The sequence below is a fragment of the Falco rusticolus genome, chromosome 18, assembly GCF_015220075.1.
Source record: "Falco rusticolus isolate bFalRus1 chromosome 18, bFalRus1.pri, whole genome shotgun sequence".
In the NCBI taxonomy this organism is placed as follows: domain Eukaryota; kingdom Metazoa; phylum Chordata; class Aves; order Falconiformes; family Falconidae; genus Falco; species Falco rusticolus.
Genome location: NC_051204.1, coordinates 6,257,339 through 6,283,135, shown reverse-complemented (window position 1 = coordinate 6,283,135; position 25,797 = coordinate 6,257,339). Strand labels below are relative to the sequence as shown.

The following is a 25,797-nucleotide window of genomic DNA, read 5'->3' as shown; positions in this document are numbered from 1 at the left end:
TACTAAAAGATCACACAAGGTTGTGGCATTATTCCAGAATAACACTTCTCAAGCGTACTGTTGCTACTTCCAGACCTGGATATCTTCTCCTTTTATTCACCAGTGAGATCTCAATGGGGGAACTTATAAAGAAGGCGTTTTGCAGACATTAAATTAATCTCAGCTTTTATTCCGGATACAAAGTACATACACCTATATGCAAATAAGCTTTTCAGTAACGCTAGGTCCTTATGTAGTGAGCTCTGAAAGTAGTGGTGTTCAAGTAACAGGGCACTGCCAGTGTTTCAGCAGCATTTCAGTTACTTTAACTCTTGAAGGAAAATTAAGGCCTATATTTAGTGAGATTCTATGCCTTCATATGTCACCTGTTGACAGACCATATTCGAAAGGAAAACTTTCTAATGGCAAAGCACATATTGCAAAAGTAACTACACAAAAGCCTCTAAAAGTGAGGGTGGCTTACCTTTTCTAGTAAGTAATTATTGATATGCCCACCTATTGGGTCTCCTTTAAAATCAAAGTTGATATCCATATATTTTCCAAACCTGCTGGAATTGTCATTGCGGTTTGTTTTGGCATTGCCAAAGGCCTCTAACACACAATTGGATTTCAGCAGTATGTTCTTCACTCTGTAGTACAGAGAAATGGAAAACAGAACAGGGTAAAGTCCAGATTTGTATACTCGATATCACTTTTTTTCGTAGGCATTTCTCAATAAGAATTTAGTAGCAGCAGAGATGTTCTATGATGACATATTTGGGCAGATGTGTATGACATTAGCAATCCCATGGGAAATCAGCTGGGAGTTTTCGACAATGTTCCTTAGAGCTGAGAAAATGCAAACAAAAGAATCAGATCTCCCTGCTGAAAATAGCATCAAAAATTCAGTTCCTTTACATATGTAAGTTTTCAAAACAATTTCTTGAATTCTTTTGCAAGATATTTTCAAAAGGGCAGGTATTAAGTCTGTTTCAGCAGAAAGCCACACTCTTCGCTTTAAAAATTTTACTCTAGGACTGACAAGCACATTTTTGCAATTCAGGAGCATGCAACCCTGAAAGGTCATGGAATATGCTTCTTGCACTCCACATGCTTTTCTAATGTACACATATTTCAGGCAGTTTGCCACAGGAAACACTATTTCTAGATACAGAGTTTTATTTTGAAAGTTCAAACTTCCAAAATAAACTTCTCTACATGATTTTAGCAATCAATATTGCAAAATTCTCAAAGTAAAAGTAGTATCTGAAGAAGTTTGGTAAATCTTGTAAAAATCAGCATGTTATTAGTACAAGAGATCATCTAATAACACAGTGCTACACAGTCCACTGAAGATCCAGAAACAAAACAATTTCACTTATTTTTCTGCCAAGTCCTTACCTTTCCACCTCAGCCCTCTGACTGGGGTTGGTAATGGCTGCTATATACTGCATAATGTATTTACTGGCCTCAGTTTTCCCAGCCCCGCTTTCACCTGAGGGCATAAATACAAAGGTGACACAACAGATCAAAAAAAGCAAAGCACGTCACTGAACAGTATATCCCAATTCTACCCCAACGGTGTCTGGGTTTTTTGTTATTGGGGGTTTTCTTTAAAGCAATCTTGTTTGCATGCACTTTGAACATTTTCTAAATACAGCCATAACCCTGCCTGGTTGTTGCTGCTATGCCGACTTAGAATCAGTTATGATGTAAAATTGCACAGGTCGGTAAAAGGCCTGGCACACAGAGGATCAAAAGGAATATTGTTAGAGGAGAAAGACTGGCACGCAGAGGCTTGGCTAGCAGCAGTGCCGGGAACTGCAATACAAGAGGCTACTGTTCAGCACACCATCTCGGGTCTCTCGCTTTTCAGAGCTGCTAAAGCACAGGAACATCAAGGAAACGAAGTGCCAGGATCCAGATAGTGACCGTTCATGGTACAAGCCCTGCTCCCACTGTTAGAGCCACGACAAGCAATCAGTCCAACCATCGAAACAGAGAACAAAACATTGGCCAGTCAGTCATCTAGGGGATAAAAATCAGCAGTTCTCTAAAGAGAGACAGGAACCCTGTTCTCGCTGATCTCCATTCACACAGGCAGAGCAAGCAGAGGCCTCATGTTCAAGTTATCACCCTGCATGCACAGATTAAGCTAATGACCGACACCAGCTCTTGAATTAGATAAGAAATAATTTTAAAGGTCTCCACACATGGATTCAAATGCAAATAAGCAGTTTTAAGATTAAGTTTTCTTTTACAAAATGCTGTCATTAGCCATATCATTAACTCTTTTTCTGCCCAGAATTTCACAAAAATCATGTGTTCATCATAATGAGAAGCTTTTTCAGCTTACCTGATATTACAATACAGGTGTCTTTTGATCGCCTCTTCATTGCTTTGTAAGCAGCATCAGCAATTGCGAAGAGGTGAGGAGGCCTCTCATACAATTCCCTTCCTTTGTACTGCTCAATCATGTCACGCCCATAGATGTTCAAGTTTTTGTAAGGATTCATGGAAACGACCACCTCCCCAATAAATGTATAAATCCGTCCTTTTTCGAACCTACCCAGGAGGAGACAAAAGGGAGAAAGGGAATTAGTCAAACAGTGATTCAGAATGTATCTTCCAAGCAAGTTGCCCATTTCATCAGGTGAACTCTTCAATCCATCGTCGTACCAAAAAATTATAATAAAACATTTACTATGGACATTATCTGACCAGCGTGGCCCAGATGGCATGTTAGCATATTGCACAGAGACCTGATATTACAAAGGCTAAGAACTAGGGCTAGCTTTGAATCTTAGCACCTACAAAGGAAATTTCTACTGCTATTTCACTTACAGATGTATGGCTGATCAGGTTATTGAGATACAAGCACCAACTATATTTCTGAGTATAGCAAACTTTCACTTTGCTGGTGCAATCAAGTCAGCTGTCTACATATTCAGGTATTTCTGTTGCCATTATCATGCTGCCAGAAACTAATGTTTCTATAAAATTATTTAGCAAGATTTAAGGTAATATAATTTACTGTTTCTACAGTTGACAATAAGTAAACATGAGTTTGCAATGAGCTTATATAACCTGCTTCATAACAGGGATTTAAAGGCAAATTCTTTTTCCACATTCTACAGTTGTCTGTAACCCAGCTCAGGCCAGAGAAGTTGAAGTTTTGAAGCCACTCATGTAGAGGTCTAATCACATTTGCAAGGAAAGTAAACAGAGATACAAGCAAAGAAGGAAATTACAGCCTTTCAGCTCTAGCAGTTCGCTTCCACTCTGTCCTTTCCGCTAGAAGGCACTTTAATATCATCGCTGCTGCTAAACCAGAAGTGAAAGGTTTTTAAGAACATGTGAAAACAACCCTAAACTACACCTTTCCTGAACCCTACTTGGCCCTTAGCATTCTTTCTGCAAACAAGACAGAAAATAACTTAAAAACAAACAAACAAACAACTGTTTTAGTTAAAAGATGTTTCCAAATATTTTATCAAAAGTTATTTAGTAGAATAGCACAGAAGGAATTTCAGATTAACAGCTGAAGAATTCATACACATCATTTGATTCTCAGGAGAGGAAAGAATGACAGCAGATTTAGAGATTAACAGGCAAACGATGGCATTTCTACTATTAAATAGGTCTGCATCCTGTATTTAAATCTTCCAACATTAGATGGCACCACAACACCTCTACAGAGCACCCGGACCTTTCCAACGCTTGATGGACTCTGCACAAATTCCACTATTAGTTTATCGAATTTATTACCACCCCCATGTGGTGACGAGCTTGACATTTTCTATTGTTCATTTGAGAATTTTCTGCAGCATCTTGGCAGTGTTAGTTTTTAGCAGGTGTAATAAAACTGAAGAAATAGAATTCAGCAACCAGCATTCCACTTTCTAAAAATTATTTTTGCCTCTAATTCTAGCCTCCTCCAGAAATACTTCACTAAAAAGACACAAGAATTGTAAAAAATCTTTTTGTTCCTGCATTGTTTTAACTGCAGGTAGTCCTGATACGTATTTCCCAAAGCATTAGCAAGCTTAAAATGCAAAAGTATTTTCTATTTTAGAGGCATATGCTGTTTGAAAGCTACCAAAAGTGTGTTAGAAAAGATAAGGCCAGCAGCAGCAATATGAACCGCAGGCCAGTAAATATCGTAACAAAAATTATGGGTAACACATAGGCAACTACACTAAGCAAAAACAGAATCACACAGACTCGGGTACACGGGAAGCCTCACACACACAGTCCTTGTCACTTCCCATCCCTAGTTTTAATTATTTGAAGCACAAAGCAGCTGGAAATTGTGGCATTTGAAAGATACCAAACAGGCAGAAGACGTGTGTGTGCGGAGGGATCGGATACCAGGCTGCTGTCTTCTGCCCTCTCAGGAGCACCAGGGACTCTACATATACAGAGGAGCACTTAAAAAAAAAACCACACACACACAACACTGTTTCGATCAAGGAGATCGAATCACACTGGGACATACATATGTAACGGAAACCATTACAAGGACATCAAAATTAGCAGAATCCTTCCCATCTTTCTGGAGATGGGCCATCCAAAAAATGCAAGCAATGGAGAACATACACCCTGCTCTCCAAAAGCTACTGCACAGCAGGTACACAACCACCGCTGAAGGCACTATGAATGATCAAGATAAAGCAGTTTCAGGGTGAGGTTTTAAGCCCCCCTGTACTGCCAGATGCACAGCCAGACAGTCCATGGACAGCACAGAGGGGTTAAGGGGGTGCATTTTAGCTGCCAAGGAGAAAGAAATAAAAGCACAGCTCTGCTGAAGTGTCGTGCCAAGTCAGCATCACAGTACCCAGTACTTTGACCTCTTCCTTAAGCAATGAATTATGTAAACTTTCAGTAGCAGAGCACAGTTTAAGTTTCCTCCCTTGACAGTTCAGCATCCCCGCCTGCCTCGAAAGGCAGAACCGAGAGATTTGGCTCCACCAGCCCAACCCACCACCGGCCCTGCAGGCACACGGCTGCAGAGGGGGACTGGGGTGCAGGGTGGCTTCGGAGCCCTACAGCTGTGATGTGGCACATACAGCACTCTGCCATACTGCCTGCTCGCTCCCCTGGCAGCTCTGGGTGTAAGCCACAGACCTCACATTTGGTCTCGAAGTCAAGTTTTAAAAGGTTTTACTAGACTCTGACCAGTTGTGTCTACAATCTCTGTGGCAAAAGGCAGATGGAGACTAGGTCCATCTCCAGGCTTGACAGGTGGGCATCTCTCCAGATTGGCTTTAAGGAACAGGGTTTATGAACAACTGACACCCACGTTTACACCTCTGTTCATTTTTCTTTACTTCTTATTAGCGGAGTTAAAATTCCAGAGCTGTGCTTCGATGGTCCTAAAAGGAGCTGTCGCTCGTGGTTCCTCACCCCTCCTTGCTGATAAAGCCTCTTTTCATCAGATAGCACAGCTCAGCACAGCAGCAGGCCAAGAACAGCAGCGGCTGTTTTCCTAGCTGCATTGCTTCAGTGTGAGATTTGTGGTTTTCCTTTCCCAAAAAGAACTCATGAAAACTTAAGAAAACAACCAATGACAGCAGACCAAGCTGTGTCAAATCATTATTCTTCTGCACAGCAAGGTGGCAAAGCAAGACATCGAAGCTATCCAGAAAGGCTTATCAGCTGGGGCATTGCACTCCACCAAGGGAAAGCTCATCAACCTAAAGGATAGCATAATCATTTTAGTACCCAGCACAGAACACACAGAACTGGATTTTTGTTATTAAAAACCATCTACAGCACACTACATAAAAGGCTCCCCTGTATCTACTCCTAGGGGTCGACACCCCACGGTCAAACCTTGGTTTGTATGCGTCATGGAAACCACATCTTGTGCTACAACTCTGAGGAGAAAAGATTTCCCTGTAATGTTTCTATTGGAATAATTTCTGTATCAGTATCTTCTGAATTTTCCACTAGCTCAGCAACCAAAAAGAAAGTCACCGTATTTAATCCCTGTATGTTATACTGATGAGAAACATCAGTTCTTTCATGAGAATTTTTTATACTATTTTTTATTACCTTGTTAAAACACTGATTGATACTGGGAAAATATAAATCCGTAAGTCACAGAACATAAATCATCTGAAAGCATAGAAATTATTGTCCAGGAAAGAGGACTGCCAAGGCAAGAAAAAGGCTCTTACTTTGTTTTGTAGTTTTTATTTTTAGGGAAAGGGAGTTGAAAAAAAATATATATCCATAAGTCCAGCCATCCCATGTTCACATTCAGTTGCCAGTAGAAAATGCACTGCAGAAACCAGAAAACTGAAGCAGAAATGTTCACCACCAGAGAGCACTCACATTTAGGATTTCTCCCACCTGACAAACACTCCAGTCAAAAATAAAACTGTTCTTACCGAGGAAATGATGCAACTTCAAATGCACTCAGTACAAATAAAGAAAAAGAGTTAGTTGGCAAGACTTGGAACCCATACTCCAAAACAACATCTGCAGAATGCAGACTGTTAAACAAAGGCATCCTACCATGCAATTGCACTCCAAATGCTGCAATTCAAATTATAAAGGGAATTTCTAATTAATCATTTACATGGTAACTCCTCCGTACTAAAAGATAAATAGAAGTTTGTTAGGATCACAGAGAGCAGGAGCACTCTGCAGGCTTATTGCTGTCTCTAGAGTTCAGCATACTTTCTGAAATGACCCATGCCAGCTACCAGGGGATCAGTCCGCAGTGAGATCACGGGCTGGGTTTCACTGGGCTGTGAAACAGCTCCTCAGAAACACGTTTTTGCCAGTCTTTCCCTCCACCTGTCTAACACCCGAGGAGTAGAACAACTGCTGGAAAAAACACATTAAGTCACCAGTCATCCCATTTTCTGTTACTTTCAGAGAGCTGAAGTGTAGGCTATCGGTATTATGGATCACTTCCTCCTGGGAAAAGGCTTTCTCTCATCTGGAACTACTCCTTTCTCACCCGCGATCACAGATTGACATCATATTCTGCTTTACATACATGCAGACACACTCAAGCTTTCCTACATTAGCAGGTGCTCTGTCAGGCTCTTGACCCCCAGGGCTCCCTGATGCTCCAGAAACAGAACATCTTCACAACAAGAAGTCACAACGCAGCCATCAGCTGAAGACGGACTTTCAGTTTAACTGTACAGCAGCGGTTAAAGTAAAGGAATCATTAACAAAAAAAGCAAATAATTCAAGTACGGAAATGCTACAGATGCATCAGCCTGCACTAGATAGTCAATAGCTAACATAGTACCATGAAGGTTAAAAGAATAAAAGACAATGGTTGCAAACTATGATCCATTTCCAACTTAGTAATTCCAAAGCACAAACTGAAATATTTAGTATGAGCATACTGCTTTTTCTTCCTTCCTCCTTTATGCGGGGGAAGAAGAACGATCTAGCAACTATACACCTCTTTGGCACATGAAGAGGGACAATTCCTTTTCCTTTTGCAAACACCCACTGTGATTTTAGGTTATTTAATTTTTACCACCAAATACATACATTAAAAATCCATTACTGAAAGCTTTGACTCCGTTCTCATTGCAAACATGCATGAAGACATTTTAATTAAAACTCGTGTTCATGAAGAGATGCACGTAGATAGTCAAGGACGGGCCTTTAGGATGTGTTCACTAAGGAAAGGACTTTTAGGATTTCACTGACAGAAGTCTTACTTATTTACCTGTTTTTAAATACAAGAACGTATAGCATTGACACAAAGCAACAACTATTCTTCTCAAGCTTGTTTAAGCACACTTCAACTGGTATGTCAGACGATTGTGCCTTTTATATGTGATACCAGGTCTCTCCACTAGGAATTCAGTGCTACTTGAAGACTTTATTTTAGGTAAAGCTCAAAACAAAAATCAGCTGTCAAGCAGGAAAGAATGACATTCAAGTCTTTCAATAAATTACTCAAACTATTATAGCAAATCAACCCCATCAGAAGAGAACTCAGATAAACAGGATTTGCGTTGGCAGAACTATAGCTAAAATATTCTTGCTGCACTTGGAAAAACAAACCAAATAAACTGTCCAGTCAGTATTACCTCCCTGTGCTAGGAAAACAATCCAAGTCTGTCACGATTCTAAATATGCATGTCTACAATGTTTTGATCCAACCCGAGGGACATAAAACCTGGAATTTAAGTTAATTTAACACACAGATGAAATTTTTGCTTGCAGTTGTCCTTGCATGGATTCAGTTTTCAGATGTTGCCAGTTTAACAAAATAGGAAATGCCATTCAGTGCGCATTCTGCACCACTCCTTTCCTGTACAGAGGGAGCAGAAAAGGCAGGGTGAGGAATACTTCATTCATCTGCAATTTTCAGTCAGCTTTGGAAATAAGGTTAAAAGAGTCCTTTGTAAATTTTTTTTTCAAAAGAAAACAGTAAACTACGAGTGTCTGGTGCCACATCTTCCTCAACAAACCAACATTTAAGCAAACCGACTGTAGTTTTACAAGGCTTATTCAGCTTCAACACAGCTGACCCTCGAGTCATCTATGCAGCTCTGCAAACCCACCAGGTAAGGTCAGGGGAAAGGTAAATGGAAGATGGATGCTAAGCTAGCTCTAATGAACACTGAATAAAGGTTAAACGCGTGAAACATAGCTAGCTAGAAATGGGAATAATATTAAAGTCCCTCTCCTTAAACATGAAGTTAAAGTCCTAACTTTGCACTGAAAAAATGCCAAACCACTGGAATCAGTGAACTTTCATTTCTATTTGTGTCAGACAGGACCGAGCCGTCTCTCCTACAGCAGTGAAGCACTGCATACTCTTTAGGTCTCTAGAAGCATAAGAAGGCACAAGCAGACTTGAAATAGATAATGAGACAAAAGGAAGTTCTTTGAGAAGCTTCCAGGACAACATAATGCTTTGTGGTTTTATTCCAATGCACGCATGAGAAAGTTCCTATCGAGCACAGGTAGAGGAAAAAGCTTGCTCCTGATTTCTCGGCCTAGAGCAGTAAAGCACACTCCCACTTCCCATGTGAAAAGTCTGGCTGGAACACTGTAAAATCCTAATGCAGTAATCATATTACTCTGCTCTGAGCAGGAGGCTGCCCTGAATGACCTCCTGAGGCTGAATTATCCCATGATCCTGGATCTACCCAGGAAAGAGTAAAGCCAGGCCTGGGACAGCAACAGACTGCTATCCACCCATCATCTCTTCACTTTTTAATCTGTAAAATAAAAGCACATAATCTGTAAAAGGATAGTAAAAAGAAAAAGAACACTCAAAGGTCAGGTAGGTTCTTCCATCTGCTCCAATCACATGTGAAGTGAATTGGAGCACATGTGCAGAAGAACCTTGAGCTTGTCATGTAAGAGAACTGACAAGTACATAAGACTCAAAACTACTGAGGAGGAGGAAAAGGTGGAAGTAATTACTCTACAAATACATTGGTAGATGAATATCACCTTGCCAGGTAGCCAGAGGAACTAATTAAACAAAAAACTACACAGGCCCATACAAAACTAAAATGGGAACGGACTTACCCTGGCCAACACAGGCTTGAAACTGCAAGCTCGCTGTCAGGGAGGCAGCCCTGGAAGGGCATTTCAACAGAAGCTGCCAGGACCATTGTGCCCAGCTGGGTATTACTGAACTTATTTTATGGATGTGTTTAGATCTGGCTCTTTCTGCACTGACCAGCAACTGACTTCATGATCCATTATGTTCCCTCCACTTTGGTGTTACAGCATTTATGTACTTACAAAAAGATGCTTCACCTTCCACCACCACCTTCTCTTTCCAAACTGTGTACCCACATTAATAGTAACCTGCCACGGTATGATTATCTCGGCCTTCATTTTTGGGAATTCAGCTTTGTTTGTCAGATTACATACCGCTGTGTTAAAGGTTCAAATATATCAGTGGACAAAATTGCAGCACAAAAGGCAAAAACTAGACTAATGACTGGTGGTTGGACAGATTTGCATCTTGCAGAAGTTAGCATCTGATTTCATCTCCCCGATTCAGTGGTGCAGGAATTCTGCAACAGTAGGTTTGTCTGAAAAGTGCCCAGGCAAGGACTAGCTTATATTTCTGAATAACAACTTTTCTCCCAAGGGATGCTGAAGGAACTATAAAGCCCTGCAACTCAACAGAAAGACCAAGAAACATGCAGAAAAACAAAGATCATGATTGATACCCTGTTACTTGCTCCTGACTTCTCCAGTAATTTCAGGAGACAAAAACCATTCACATCACTGCTGATGACCCTTGATACACCAGCATCCTTGTATACACAAACATAACCTGAAGCCACATCAGCAACTGTACTGATGACTTTCAACATTATTTTCTAAGCCATCTCTTTCTTACACATATATATATACACTATACCACCTTCCCAATTTTCTGTACACACTGCACCATTAACATAACTTCGTATTGATGTCTAACTACACCTCTAGCTATCCCACAAGCGTAGATGCCAAGGTACAACCACAGTATTTCACAGGTTTTCTTTGTAGAGCTCAGAGACTCCTTTTGCTGTCAGCTGGCCATGAGATGCTGATGTTCAGATGCTTCATTGTTCTGCTGTAAAGGAATATTCTGCATTTGTTAAGCTCGTGCCCAGTGCTGATCTATGAATGCTGCTGGAGTCTCCCGAATACAGTATTGTTTTGATATGGGGCTCAAAAAAACCAAGAATCATCTTGCACTATTAAAATACAGTATACCAGCTGCAAGCACTCCAAAAGGCTTGCTTAGTCCTTTGCTAACATTAGATCTAAAATAAAATTAGATGCCTTATTTGTACTAACACAGGCCATGCAAATAACGCAAAAATAATACAAAACATACAAATAATGCACAAATATCACTTATGTTTCTGCATAATTTGGATTTCTTTTAGATTTGTTACAGTGTTCTGCACCATCTCACCTAAAAACAAATACTGAGTATGTAGTCCTCAAACAGGACTGTTTGTTTTCTGGCCATATAACCAGGCAGACTTCTTCAGGCATTTTATGTGTTTTACAGCATATCGTGACTTAACACAGCTCTTGTGGTTTTGGCTTGTAAACTGTCCTAGCAGCACATTAGGTTACCAGTTAAGGGCTTCGGCAGACAAACTGCTGAGTCTCAAAGCAACAGCTGAAGCTATTCCACCTACAGCTGCCCATCCAGCTCCTTTGCCAGATTCCCTTCTGCCACGTCTGCTGAAGGGACAACGATGGACAGCCATGATCTCGGCCACTCCAAGTCCAGATTATCACTGACACCATTCCTGCAGGACAGCTACCAACAACTTCAGGCAGCTAACGTTATGAAAGAGTCATAAGCAATGGAGCAGAAAACTAGGTTTGCAAATCACAAAGCAAAGACATTTCACCACAATATGTCCACTAACTATTCAGGCTGAAAGAAAAGACTTTTCCTCATGTTTCCTTGAAAGCATGTCTAGTCAGGAAAAGCTTCCCAATTTTAGTCATAGACTTTGCTCGGGTTTATTGTGAGACTTTTTTTCTTGTATTTTCTGTTTTGTATTGGAAAAGCTTTATGTCACCTGACAGCCATTTGAACCAGAACTGCAGTGAAATCCCTCCTTCACCATCTCTCAGTCTCTCCCTGGTAAGCAAGAATCAAGCAGCAGATGCCCTGGAAGACAAACCCTCAAGCCCTAGAGAAATGAGATTGAGTATGCATATCAGTGCTGAAGAGGCTTACTAAATACACAAGGTTTATTCTTCCAAGTAAAAAGCAACTAATATTTTACCAAAAGTTCAATTTATAAATACAGGGGTTTTTTTACTGCAACCAAATGTAGCACTTTCAGTTGAAGTCATGAGTGTGATTCATCTGGCAGGTTCAGCATCGGGATCTCTCTCCCTCTCACTGAAAAGAATACTTTAAAAAGGGAAGAGAAGAAATTATATGGGAAGTCTTCAAACTTCTTTGTGGATATGGAAATGCAGGGTAGGATAGGCAAGATAAGTAAATTTGCACAAAAATCTTAAGTATTTTGCTTTATGTTCTTTGAATGGAAAAACATTTGAGCAGTAGGAATGCCGTTATTTATGCACTCATTGCAAAAGGAGTGAATTTCTAAATGCCAACTGACCTGAGTTGTTAAACAATGATAATGCAAGGGGAACATTAGCAATATGGAAAAGGACTTAAACGGTTTGATTATTAAAACAGATTACTTGATTTACATGCTGCTTGTTTTATCATGTTAAATTATGACCAGAAAGATTGTGTTCATTTACTTCCTTTAGATTTTACATATTTTTTCTGTCAAGATAGCTCCCACTCAGAAGCTGAAAGGCTATTCAAATAATATTGTGAGACAGCACAAATACCAGTCACAATTAATATGCAGATAACCTGTAAAAAAGCTACAAATCATCTTACACAAGCCAAGATTACTTTACCATGTCATCACATTTTTAATTCAAGGCCGGCGGAATTCAGAGCCCTGTGAAATTATTTAAAACAGATATTTTTCAGACAACATATCAGCCCAAGAACTCAGACAGGCTACTACTACTGTGAAATATCATTTGTTAGGTAACGAGCATTAGTTAGTGACAATCACCAAAAGTCAGAGCAATGTTACACTGTTTATCAAAAAGTTTAATAACAAAGTTTTCAGCCACAGATTATTTACTGAAAACACAATTTTAGCCTACAGTGGTGGTCAAGTGCATACTCTCAGCTTTGGCAGATCTAATTACACACTCAAAACCAGCAGCACAAAGTAAACCTGCACTGCTGCTCACTTCCAGGATTACTACATTCATTTTCGACACCAGTAACAAAGCAGTTGGTCCACTTTAAAGCAGGGCGTTAGATGAAACAACCTCCACAGGTCCCTTCCAAACAGCATTATTCCATGGCTGTGACATACATGTTGCAGCTTCAAATAATGGCTGAAAGTAACTGTTATTTCCAATAATAGCAGCACAGGTTTTCAAATTCATTTTGAAATTAATTAAAACAGATTTCTGAAAAAAAAAATTAAATAATGTTTCAGAGCTATGATGCATGCTCCTCCAAATGCAGCTATGTTTCTTTTTGCCTCCTGTGAGCAATCAGTTGCTATGCCTTGGTAGAACAGCAACATACTGCAAGGGAACAAAGAAATACACTTTGAATCAACAAGTCTGACAGTCACAAGCTGTCAATCTCTTTAAATCTTTCAAAAATATACATGAATTCACTTATTACATGGAAAAAATAATCTTTTCTATGTTATTTTTCTATGTTTAAGTTAAGAGATTCATGTTACCCTCACATTCATACATGCGGCAGAAGAAATGGTTGGATATCTCATCAACACTTGCACAGTTGGAATAATACAGATCTTACTGAATTACTAGTAATTAGAAACATTCACATATCAGCTCCCCAACATGCTTAGCAATCATCCTCCCACCAGCAATAACAAATGAACGAAATGGATTTATTGCCAGTTTTCCAAGGACTTCTGAAAACAACTGAAGGCTTCAAACTTCTCAAAAGACTTTGCTTTCATATTTGGAAAGCATGGGGAATCGATATATTTAGGCATCTACTAGCAATCCATAGTGGAATACAACTGTCAACCATTACATATCAAAACACACATACCATGACTTCAGTGCTGTAAAACCCACGTAAAATGCACATTTATCTGATAAGAAGCAGCAGCAAAGCTGGCATTCTCTCCCCAAAGTGGCCTTTTGTTATTTAAAGAAATTCTGTTCAGATCTGGCTCAAGCATAACACTGTCTTCCACACCTCTTAATGAAAGAGTTTCAACCCACAACATCCACAACCCTTACTACTTGCATTTTAAATATTTAATAAATTTTACTGCAACAGTCACTACTACATTATTGTGTACATTACTGTGTACACATCCAAATCCAGTCCACTGACTACAGAATTTGCATGGTCTATTTCTTTTTTACTTACACAATCCAGTAAGAAAATGCATCTATAGCTTTGGGATATAATGAAATGGTTTGATGCACTTGCAGATAAGGCCAGGGTTCCAGCGATTCATTCATAGCACTTTCATGCAGTGCCAAAAAAATTACTACAAATCCTGGTTTTGTCAAAAGGAGAGTGGAATGTATTTATGAAATGACTCTTTTCCTCCTAAATATATTCAAGAGAGACTTACAGAAGAAGAAATAAAGCTTAGTTATTTCCTGTTCGCATCTCTGTCCTTTGAGAAAGAGAACAAAGGAATTTGACACTTCATATCCACACTCATCTTGAGTACCCCTCCTTTGGCTTTTTAACCAGAGTACAGACTCGCATTAACAGTTAAGGAGATGTCCTACATACAGAAAAATCAGAGGCTTTGACAAGTTGCTGCTATGGTGCATAGGTCGTTAACACTGATAAGCAAATGCCAGGAAATAAGGACGATTATTAACACCATATCTTCACTTCTCTCAAAGTCCCAGGTCACAGCAGATAAAAACCAGCTAATTATTTCTTCTACTTTTTCTCTCACACAAGCAAGCTTCATCTGTTGAAGCTACTTGCTTGCATAGTGAAATTTCTGTCTCAGTCCTTAAAGAAATACAGTTCAGGAGGGAAAAAATGGTTCTAGGAAATGGGCCACGCAAAAACCCTTCTAAACTGTCCAGTAACCTGATACAAGAAAAATCCTTTCCTGAGTCCAAATCTGTTGATGTAACCTCAAGCAAGACAGACAAGGGATCCAAAACAGTTTAACACTACTTGAAGAGGCAGATCACCCTGAAAATATCTCATCTGGGCTGCAGCTCATCTGGAGAAGAGAACAATAGACACCCACCAGCCAAAGCACTGTGCCAGGATGAAGGATTCCTGCATGGCCTCTGCAAACACTAAGTGGAAATCCTAGAACACAGGATCAATATAAACAAAAACCTAAACCTGTGCAACCAACCAGCAACGATAACTCACAATTTCCCCTCTACTACCTAGTGCTGCTTTACCAGTGTTACTCCTTAAAATCTTTCTCTCCCCCCTTTTTTCGGTGGGGATAGCAGGGAGTGAGAAGTGGGTAGAGAAGGAAGGCTGGAAGGAGAGGCGATAACAGAAAAAAGTGTAATTCCATCAGCTCAAGTTTGAGGGTTTGCTTCTCCACTTCTAGTTTAAACAAGTCAAACTTTATTTACTTTATTTATGTATTCCCACAAACCACTAGTAACTCTTCATCCCAATAACCATCTCTATTTCTTATAATTTACCCTATTTTAAATACAGAGAAACAAAACTGTTTGTAGTTATTAAAACAAAACCCTGCTAGTATTTTATGAAGCCATACCAACACTTCCTTGTCTTTACTGATGCATCTCCTCCCACTGCATCCTTGAGCCTCATGAATGTTTTCTAGAAGCACACTGAACTGGTGGCTGGTAATCACTTGTGCATGTAGTGTCCTCTAATCATCCTCTGCCACTAATCCATGACCTCGTAATTTACAGCACATTACTCACCTGTAAACAAATGGCTCAGTGTTTTGTATAATTGGATTCCATCTGCAAGGTGATCCAGGCTTCTTCAAGAGGAGCACCACCTCCCCCATTCGTCCCATCATTAATGTTACGAATCTAGCTTTTACACAAAGGCTACCTCAGCAACATCCATATCATCTTTGTGATCCACTGCGGGGAGATTCTTCTTCTATAGGCCAGTTGATGCAAGGCAGCTCACAAGCACAGCATCTTCGATAGCTCCTTCTCAAGCAGATGTTTCTGCCAGTCACATGGCCTAGCATCTGCAGCAGTCCTCAGAGAGGGATCTTCCTCAACAGGTCTTTGCACATACACACTCTCAGAGCTCTTCAACAGTCCACATTCTGCACCACACACCGTGGCTGCTCCCACGAGGCACCGTAATGTAGGCCAGGTTACATTTTTCTTTAATTTGAGTAGCCCCGCAGGACAAAGCCAGCTTGCCAAACCCCTGTGGGGAGCAGTGCTTGCATTTCCAGCCTGCCAGTCCTGCATCCATGTTAACCAGCACACTGCCATAAGCCTTCTACTAGCTACCAGCATTCAGGCAGATGAAATTCTGGGGCTGATTCATCAACTGCATCGCCCAGGTTTCCACTGCCTATATAAAGACTTCTTTAACATCACTAGCTCCTGTATGGTGTCCATGTTGCAGAAGTGGGGTTCACTTCCTGCTAGGAGATCTCTGAAGCTTCTTCCCTAGGGTCCCTGCACTGAGAATATGGTGGCAAAAGGCAGCTCTGCATACAGCCACCTCAGCTCTGCAGCTTTGTTAGCTGGAGCTCCACAAGGTGAGAAAACAGCCTCAGCCAGAGAGAAGCACAGGCACATTCTCCCAGCACCATGCCTAGGCGGCTGCACTCTGCCAGGACAGAGCTGCTTCTCAGTGGAGCTCCCATATTCATTTGTCAATGGTGTGGTTAATTTGCAACCAGATCATCCACTCTGGGCAACTGAGGATTAAAAGTACAGGAAATAGAACAAGTATTACTAAAACTAAACATTAACTTACTGCTGATTGACTATGTTTTTAAGCCTTCCATCTACCTCATTAAGTAGGGAAAGATGATGGTGCTAACACGCAGGTGTTACTGCCAACGTAAAGCACCGTTGCAGTTCCAGGCAGTACAACAATGTACACACAACACAAAACAATCTCCACAAACTAGGGAGACTTTCAGAAATTTGCGGTTCTTTCTGATCATTTATTGCTGGCCTCCTTCCTGATTATCCCCTTCCAAATGAAGGCAGTACTCATATTCTTGTTTCAACTGGATGGTTCAGAGTGCTTTGCTCCTGAAGTCCCTCCTTGATCATCTGCTTTAATTCTGTTTCCAAAGATATTTCAAAGGAGAGCACATAACTAAGCTCCACTGGTGCGAGCAGCAACGTGAAACTGCACTGACTGTGTAACACACTTCTTTCTCCACAGGTTTATAAACAGACAGTCCTTTCTTCTTAAGAGCAGCCTCTCTAGTGCAAACTAACACAATCATATGACACCACAGACTTCATAATACACTGACCAACTGTTAATACACAAAGTACCATACATCACACGCCATATGGCATGTTCAAAAACTGCACAGACGTGTGCAACTGGTTATTTAAACCTAGGCTCTTGCTGTACTTCTCAGTTTCTGCACAGCATTGATTGCTTTGTAAAAGTGTAATTATAATGCAAAGGCTAAGAAGATGGGCACATGTGATGTTTTCATCACATGTTAATCAGATATAAGCAGTACATATCAAAACAAAGTTATCCGAAGGTAGTATTTTAAAAGCTTCTAAACTATATTACCACACTGGTCAAGCAGTAGTACCCATTTTCAAATTACATCTTGTTGGATAATGATAAATTCAACACCACTGCAATTACTGAGGCTGTTGTCTTCATGGTTTGACCAGGAATAGCACTGTGCTGTGCAGCTGAGTGGTATTTGACAGGATTTGCAACTATTAAAATGACCCAGAGAAATAACCAAAAATTCACAAGGGACCAGTTCCTGATACTCAAACTGAAAGGCCTGTCAACGTATCTGAACAGATTAAAGAACTGTTATTAAATCAATGGTATCAACCCAGTAACCTACATTAGCAGATTGCAACCCTTTACAAGCCATTGATCATTTATAACAGCATTTTTATTGCTGCTTCACAAACCCTGGAATTCGTTCATGGCCCCCTCATGTCCCTCTCTCTCCCTCACATTGTACCCAACCTTAATTAAAAAAAAAGAAAAGAGGGGGGGGCAGGGGAAGGAGGGAAAATTATTTGACACAACCACCTTCACATCACAACTGCAAGCAACGAAAAGAGAAGTCCAGCTAGGCTGTGATTTTTAGCCATGTTCAGCCAAAAGTCAGGCAGGTGGTCTGCATTGGTGTTCCCATTATGAAATTCCCCCAGGAAGTTCACAGGTTCACAAGGGGCACTGGAAGAATGAGATAAACCCAAGCACAGACTTGGGCTCAGAACAGTAGAGCAAGCAGTTGTTTGTATACGTTATTTTAATGGGTAACAAACCCAATTCAGGCAGCACGCACAGATCTATAGGAGAAAGCGCAATTCAGGAGCAAAATGAGCTGTAGTGTGAGCAAAGACAGTTTATTAGCTGTGAACATGGAACTAGCCAGACAAGCAAGCAGGATTTCTGGCAGCACCACTTACTCTGGGATCAAGGTATTATTTCAGCTATTGACAGATTATTCAGTGAGGCATCCAAACAAAAGTCTGTTTCAAAAAAAAAAAAAAAAAAAAGGTCTGACATTATAGAAGGACACATGCTGCCAGGCACTCCAAGGCAGAATTGCAATTACAGGCATTGCCTCCTTCACAGCTGGCACTCACAATCTATAATCATAATAAAAAGTAGGATGTTAAAAGAACAAGCATCCTGTATAGATCTGAAGGAAATGAATACAATAAAAATAGCTGTAAACTAGTTCCAGTGACCTGTGGACCACAAAACCCTCCAGCAGAAGAAAGACCTGCACATCCCTCCATAGCAAAATAAATCTGTGCCAGGCTGGTACCTCCAGTTAAAGGGGCATAACTTTGAAAATCAACCCCTCAGCCAGTTTGTCCAAGGCCTGTGCAGCTGGTCTGTCAGCAACACATTGACTTGGTTCATTCCCTTTAGTACCTGTTAAACCTGCAGTAAATATATGAGTATCTTGACCATAGAATACTAATCTGACCTTTCCCAAGATGACAGTTGATGCCACCTCCCAGACAGAGTACCGTAAAAGCATTAAACAGGAAAAACACTTTTAGCAAGTTAGTTCCTCCACCACTGATAACAATCCCTACTTTTTGCCTTAGGGCCGAGAAGCTCAGTGAAACTTTCACACAGGTATTGAACTAGAACACAGGACTGTTCTTAGGAAAGTGGGATCTTTGTGCCAGAGCATCCTCCATGACTGCTCCTGCCATGCTCTCCTAGGCGAGGGAGGGAAGGCAGATGGACTGAGCAGGAGGGGTTGGGTGTGATGAGCTGCCTCTTGTGCAGATGCCCACAGCTGCCTGGAGCAGCAGCTGAGGCCCAGGACTGCCTTCAATCCCTGTTCACCAATATAGAAGCAAACGCTGGAGAATTCAGAGAAACCAAAGTTTATGTTCAACACAGTAGCGAAACATCATCTGAACAGTTTGTACAAATCATAAAATTACTTAAGAGGAAGAAAAGGAAGTAAGTTTCCACAACAGGATTAGACACTAATGTGAAACTCCAAGACACACTGATGAGCACAGGCAAAAGCCTTGTCACTCTTGACACAATCTAGTTCTTGTCAAGCTTTGCCTTCCCAGAATTTGAATGTGTGAGGAAGAGGTTGAGGATGACCCAATGAGGAGCTGCTCTCCAGAACATTCCATGGTGTTGCACTTAGGCACAGTTTCTCCAAACTTAAAATGTGCCCAGGATCTTGAGAAATCCTGTGTCTCCAGTGTACTTTCAGGCAACACAAAACATTTTCAGCACCAGACCTTTTCTCTTCTCTCCTGCTGCAGTTGAGCAGGACATAAGCAGGGCACTAGCCCTTGGCAGTCACTTGCCACTGGGCTTGGTACGTCCTCACTCGGCCCCACAGACCCTCTCACCCTAAAAGCTACTCCTGCTGCCAACTCTCTGATAGCAGTCCAGTTGATAGTGTTTTCTGTGTGAAGTTTTGGAGGACATGCAAGAAGGCAATTAACTATCAGAAAACAAACATCCAAAATTCTGATTCTATCTAAGTCTCCTCCACCCCCAAATAATATCAAATAGTTTAAGGATTCCCTAAATTGAAATACAACTAACACAAGGCTTAAAGGTCATCCGAAAGGAAAACTGCAATAAAAAAAACGGCCTGTCAATTCCACACGTTATTCCAGACTGCCTTGACTCCATTTAGGGCAAAGAAAAAATCCTAAGGAAAATGAAGTAGCTGGTTAAAGAGAATTATTTAAGGAGGTCCTTAACAATTCTTTCCAATATCAGGAAAGGGGATTTTAAAAACACCTCAGCTGTGGCTACCGAGCCAGCAGTGCTAGATTTCTTGTTCCTTTGAACGCATCTCTGATGGCAGGCTTGCCCCACCTCATCCTGGGTAAAGCCCCACAAGATATTCCTCTCGAGCTGTATCACTGTTCAGCGGAGTCCACACTGACTGTGTGGCACCTCTCGGAGTTTTTCCACAAGACAATGACACACAGAAGTTGCAGGCTGCAACCTCAAAGCACTTTGGATAATGTGAAATCAGAAATTTTTCCTGATTGTTTTCTCATTTTCCTGGCTATCAGCACTCAGGATAGTCATGGATCAGCAAGGTAACTTGAAGGAAATGAAACGCAGCTGTTGCGATACCGTAAATAAGGAAACTGTGCCTTTATAACCATACCTCACCCATGTTTTATTCCTGCATGCACTGACACTTAGAATGTTATTGCTACAGCAGAGGACATCAAGCTTGAAACTGTTTCCTTGTTAAAATCACTGCTTTGTTGCCAAATAAATAGTATCTTACATAATATGGCCTCTATCCAAACTAACAAAAGCTTTCTGAAGAAATCAACATGCCTTAAATTAGAGTTGCTTTAAGATTTTAAGTAAACTTCATAAACTCTTTAAGCCATATCAATCTCTCATCTGTTGCAGATGTGTATTATGCCTTCAGACCTTACTAAAAAAAAAAAAAACACAAGTAAAAGCATCTGCCAGCTGATTCTTTGCACTAGGAACTACAACCATCATATGCAGCCACAAAATGTCACTTTGAAAATTATGTTCAGATGGGCCTATACTTTCAGTATTTAAGCTCCCTTGATAGCCTGCATTTACTATAGATAAAAATCAAATCAGTCTTTTCACAAATATCCTTCCCTTGAGTTATTTAAAAAAGTACCTTAGAGTCAACATCAATTCAGCACAAAACTAGTGACAAGCTTAAGCACACACAAACCAAAAGGAAATCAAACTACTAAGGAAAATGAAATTACATCCTGCCAGACTAAGAACTCATCTGTATGCAGAAAGATTGACTGCATAAAATATATGCTGTTTTTTACAAAGAAAACACTTTCTCTAACACATGGTCTTCAGTGGTTGTGCAGTTCCCTGCATGCTGACTACATTTACTTTCAGTACAGTGTTGGTAGGAAAACAACATACAGGTTACCACTTCTGCTAGTTAAAGAAAGGACTAAGGACACAAGACAAACACCACAACCGAAAGCAGTGCTGTCACTGTGCCTGCTGGTTGCATACACGTTGGATCTCGGACAATAACAACATTATACAAATATTCAAAAGCCATTTATAGTCCTCCTACCTAACCATTACAATCTGAGAGAGGGAGGCTGGAAGTTTTCTAGAACATTTAAAATTTGGGTTCAGGTAAGTGCTTTCTGCTCTGAACAGAGCCTCAGTAAAATAAACTTCCATGAAATTTACGGATATACCAACAAGAACCTTTGCTGGCCAACAAGGAGAGATTAAAAAAAGAGAAATGACAGCAGCCTACTCCTGAAGTCAAAACTGAATTCCTGTTCAAAATCAAATACAGCAGTAGAACTGCTGAGAATTTGGAGCTTTTGAATAAAAAATAATTCATATCTTGAAAGTTGCTAAAATTATCCATCAATTCTCCTTTATCACTCACTTCTCAAGGATCTTTTAAATATGGGTTACTATCTCACCACATCTAAAAAGCTCCAATCTTAATCCAGGACACCATTAAAGAAAGCTCTCAGATGAACCCAGTTACTTTTTCACCTCCAGAAAAATTATTACAAGAATATTCGAAAAATTCAGGCTGGCAAGCTGATACATCACTTTATCCAATCAGTCTCACGGAAGATAGTCAGCATTATTTGCAATGCCAGTTCATATGTCTTGAAAAGGCAAACTTTAGAATAAAGCTATAGCTGTCATCACGTCAATTCGGGAGGATGTTTCATTCCTTATCCATAAGCACGTTCACTGCATTCTCCAAAGCAAGAACCAATAGTACTTCTGATGTTTAGTGGGGGTCTGAAAAAATGCCATTCCACATTCTCACATGGATGGCAAACATGTTAGAAAGGTATATATAAAAAGGAGATTTCAGTACTGTTCTCTTGCTCCGGTTAAAGTATGAGACAGGAGACAGCATGAGAAAGTGTTATGGCAGATAAAATGCGATTCTTCAGAGTAACACTCCACTACATGGCAGCAATGACTTTCTCAGTCTCCACCTGCCAAAATAAATTTACTGCCATTTAAGGTTGTTAAAATTTTTCCCCGATTAATCATTGCTTCACTGCAACATCTGTCCAAGATGACTGTTTTGCTAAAGCTGGTTAGCCCACTGCAAGTAAGTTATGCAACCGCAGGCCATGCCGACACTCTGGCGTAACGTTTGTCTGTGCCAGCCACGAAGGGAAAAGCAGCAAAAGGAGTGGGAGCTTTCAAGGGTGGAGTATATCTAATAATAACAGGGCTGAAAAGCACCATCCCTCCCTGTGACACAACGAACATGAATCCAGTGAAGCTGGACCACCACCGAGCAGACAGGATTCTGCTAAAAACCTTTCCCACTCCAAAGAGTTATTCCCATTTTGACTGAAGGAATTTAAATCGAGAAGAATAAACCCATTTAGGTTTCCTACAGGTCACCATGTCGTTGGAGCCCCGAGGGAGCACTAAAGCATAGATAATCTCCTTTTAGGAAGTAATATCTGTAAATATTAGGAAGTAACTCTGTAAATTATAAACCCCCCAAAGAATCATCCTGACAAGGCTAATTTCATCCTGGAAATATATAGCTCACACGTTTATTTAGATTCTAGTGTTTAGCTTCAGTCATTTAATTCAGAAGTGGAGACAATTGCCTGCCATTTAACCTTCTCATTAATTTCAAAGGCAATTCTTCTTTCAACACCTGTCTGATATACATACAGCAAAGACCACTGCTCCTGGCTCCAAACAAACAATTTACAAAGGGCAGCCCAGAGGACAAAGATGTTATCAACAAAATGCCAGGGAACAGAAAAGAATGAGAAAGAGTGTCTTAAGCAGACAAGAGAATTGCAACTACAAATCTTCTTTAACATCTATTCCATTTGTGTGTTCATCACACTAGTAGTTGAGAAATGCCACACAAGACCCAACTGCAGACACTGCTATCAACGATGAACTTTCTGGCAGGAAGACCTTGCCTTGGATGAGGCATTAGGAATTTTTACCTTCCTTCTGGATGTTTCAGTAGATGATGCTCTCAGAAGAGATCACAACACTAGTAGCTGAGGTACTATTTTCTGTACCTGACCAGACCAGTTCTTGCTCTCTAGGGAACTTGCACAGCACAGTTTCCAGATTAAAAGTGTTTTCTCCCCAGTTCTCTCACATCCTATCCTATCAGCTCCGAGATCTGCACAGCCCGCAAGGAATGGAACCACAGGTCAGTTCACCAATACAAAACCAGGCCCTTGCCGCAGCTGTAATTTTGCAACAGTGAAACTATCATTGAAATGGAGATTACCCAGGGACTATCTAAGAAATTAAAAAACGGGACTGGTGTGGCTCACACTAATTAACCACCAATACTCCCACAGGCTGATGCAAGCAGGAGTCTGAGGTCTACAGAAACCAGCCAAGAGGCAGAGTCAATGGCAGGAATAACACATTATTGCTTTCTGAAAGATGACCTTGGGCAACTGCCACTCCCAGTTATAAAATCAAGGCAGACAGGAGGCAGGGTAGCAGAAAAATATTAATGGAGACACACTCCAGCTTCACCTGGGGGGTTGGTTTGTCTTTAGGTGGACAAATGGGGGAAGAAAAAGCAAGCACAGAGATGAAGGCTACCAGTTAAAGTTCAGTGACTACTGCTTAAAATATTAAGTAGCCTAAATAATACACCCTGTAATAGCATGTCCTATTTTTAGTATACGTGGATCTGTCAAATATGAGTCATCTTTGGAGGAACTCCTAAATTGCTCTCCTAGCACAGTCACAGCTGCACATAGAAAAGAAGGAAATAGGTCCATAATAAAAAAAAAAAAAAGCCACCTTCATGTTAATGCTAGTGTTGGCCAAATTTGTCAGGGAAGTCAGCTGGACAGTTTTAAAGCAAATGTTGATTAAGATCACAGGATGGTTATATTTGGAATACGAGGAACAATCTCACATGCTATCTTCACAAGTATGATCTAATAAATAAGTTTTCATGAGATCCCAGAATACACTTGGTAAGAAAGCATGTCAAACCAAGACAAGTAGATGCTATCTACTTAATAAGAAGGTGATTTATTATTACTATTTCAACTTCTTCTCTATGATGTAATTTAAGGCAAATCTAGCAAGAAAAATCCAAGCCACACAAAGAATGGCTAGTTACACTCTGCAAATGTGAAATCCAAAAGCAAAAGACTGACAAATACTGCAGTAGGATCCAGAAGCAACAGATAATAATTAATAGCATGCACAATTACAGAATGTAACAGCAAAGCAAAGAGTCGCTCCAGGGTAACGCAAGCAATACTTCAGTGGTTTCCAGAGGGTCAAGTGCTGGCTCAACAGTAAAGGCCCTTAAGAACATTTCTGAGGGGTGACAACATGTAAGATAACTATGCTAGAAAGGAAAAGTTAATACAAATATGCTCAGAAACAAGGGTTTCGATTGACACCTTCTACAAGCTCGCTGATGGGACAGGCAGAGCAGGAGGGCTCAGCAAGCAGATGGTGGGAAGGGAGGAAGGGAGGAAGGGAGGAAGGGAGGAAGGGAGGAAGGGAGGAAGGGAGGAAGGGAGGAAGGGAGGAAGGGAGGAAGGGAGGAAGGGAGGAAGGGAGGAAGGGAGGAAGGGAGGAAGGGAGGAAGGGAGGAAGGGAGGAAGGGAGGAAGGGAGGAAGGGAGGAAGGGAGGAAGGGAGGAAGGGAGGGAAGGGAGGAAGGGAGGAAGGAGGAAGGGAGGAAGGGAGGAAGGGAGGAAGGGAGGAAGGGAGGAAGGGAGGAAGGGAGGAAGGGAGGAAGGGAGGAAGGGAGGAAGGGAGGAAGGGAGGAAGGGAGGAAGGGAGGAAGGGAGGAAGGGAGGAAGGGAGGAAGGGAGGAAGGGAGGAAGGGAGGAAGGGAGGAAGGGAGGAAGGGAGGAAGGGAGGAAGGGAGGAAGGGAGGAAGGGAGGAAGGGAGGAAGGGAGGAAGGGAGGAAGGGAGGAAGGGAGGAAGGGAGGAAGGGAGGAAGGAGGAAGGGAGGAAGGGAGGAAGGGAGGAAGGGAGGAAGGGAGGAAGGAGGAAGGGAGGAAGGGAGGAAGGGAGGAAGGAGGAAGGGAGGAAGGGAGGAAGGGAGGAAGGGAGGAAGGGAGGAAGGGAGGAAGGGAGGAAGGGAGGAAGGGAGGAAGGGAGGGAAGGAGGGAAGGAGGGAAGGAGGGATGGAGGGATGGAGGGATGGAGGGAGGGATGGAGGGAGGGAGGGAGGGAGGGAGGAAGGGAGGAAGGGAGGAAGGGAGGAAGGGAGGAAGGGAGGAAGGGAGGAAGGGAGGAAGGGAGGAAGGGAGGAAGGGAGGAAGGGAGGAAGGGAGGAAGGGAGGAAGGGAGGAAGGGAGGAAGGGAGGAAGGGAGGAAGGGAGGAAGGGAGGAAGGGAGGAGGGAGGAAGGGAGGAAGGGAGGAAGGGAGGAAGGGAGGAAGGGAGGAAGGGAGGAAGGGAGGAAGGGAGGAAGGGAGGAAGGGAGGAAGGGAGGAAGGGAGGAAGGGAGGAAGGGAGGAAGGGAGGAAGGGAGGAAGGGAGGAAGGGAGGAAGGGGGAAGGGAGGAAGGGAGGAAGGGAGGAAGGGAGGAAGGGAGGAAGGGAGGAAGGGAGGAAGGGAGGAAGGGAGGACCGC

The 25,797-nt window shown here is 41.5% G+C and overlaps 1 protein-coding gene and 1 long non-coding RNA gene across 5 annotated transcripts in view; both read right to left on the bottom strand.

Moving 5' to 3' along the window:
* MYO1D (myosin ID) overlaps window positions 1–25,797 on the bottom strand; it is a 162,220-nt gene that overhangs the window by 121,678 nt on the left and 14,745 nt on the right. For all 4 annotated transcript variants that reach the window (XM_037411226.1, XM_037411227.1, XM_037411229.1 and 1 more), the window contains exons 2-4: window positions 2,336–2,544; window positions 1,381–1,474; window positions 464–629 (exon numbers count right to left, since the gene is read on the bottom strand). In XM_037411226.1, the coding sequence (XP_037267123.1) occupies window positions 464–629; window positions 1,381–1,474; window positions 2,336–2,544 (469 nt within the window). The remainder of the gene's footprint in view (window positions 1–463; window positions 630–1,380; window positions 1,475–2,335; window positions 2,545–25,797) is intronic.
* LOC119158840 lies at window positions 12,543–15,327 on the bottom strand. The gene is made up of 3 exons (XR_005107988.1): window positions 15,273–15,327; window positions 14,778–14,842; window positions 12,543–13,089 (listed from the first exon to the last, which is right to left on the bottom strand). It is a non-coding gene; the product is annotated as an uncharacterized LOC119158840 (long non-coding RNA).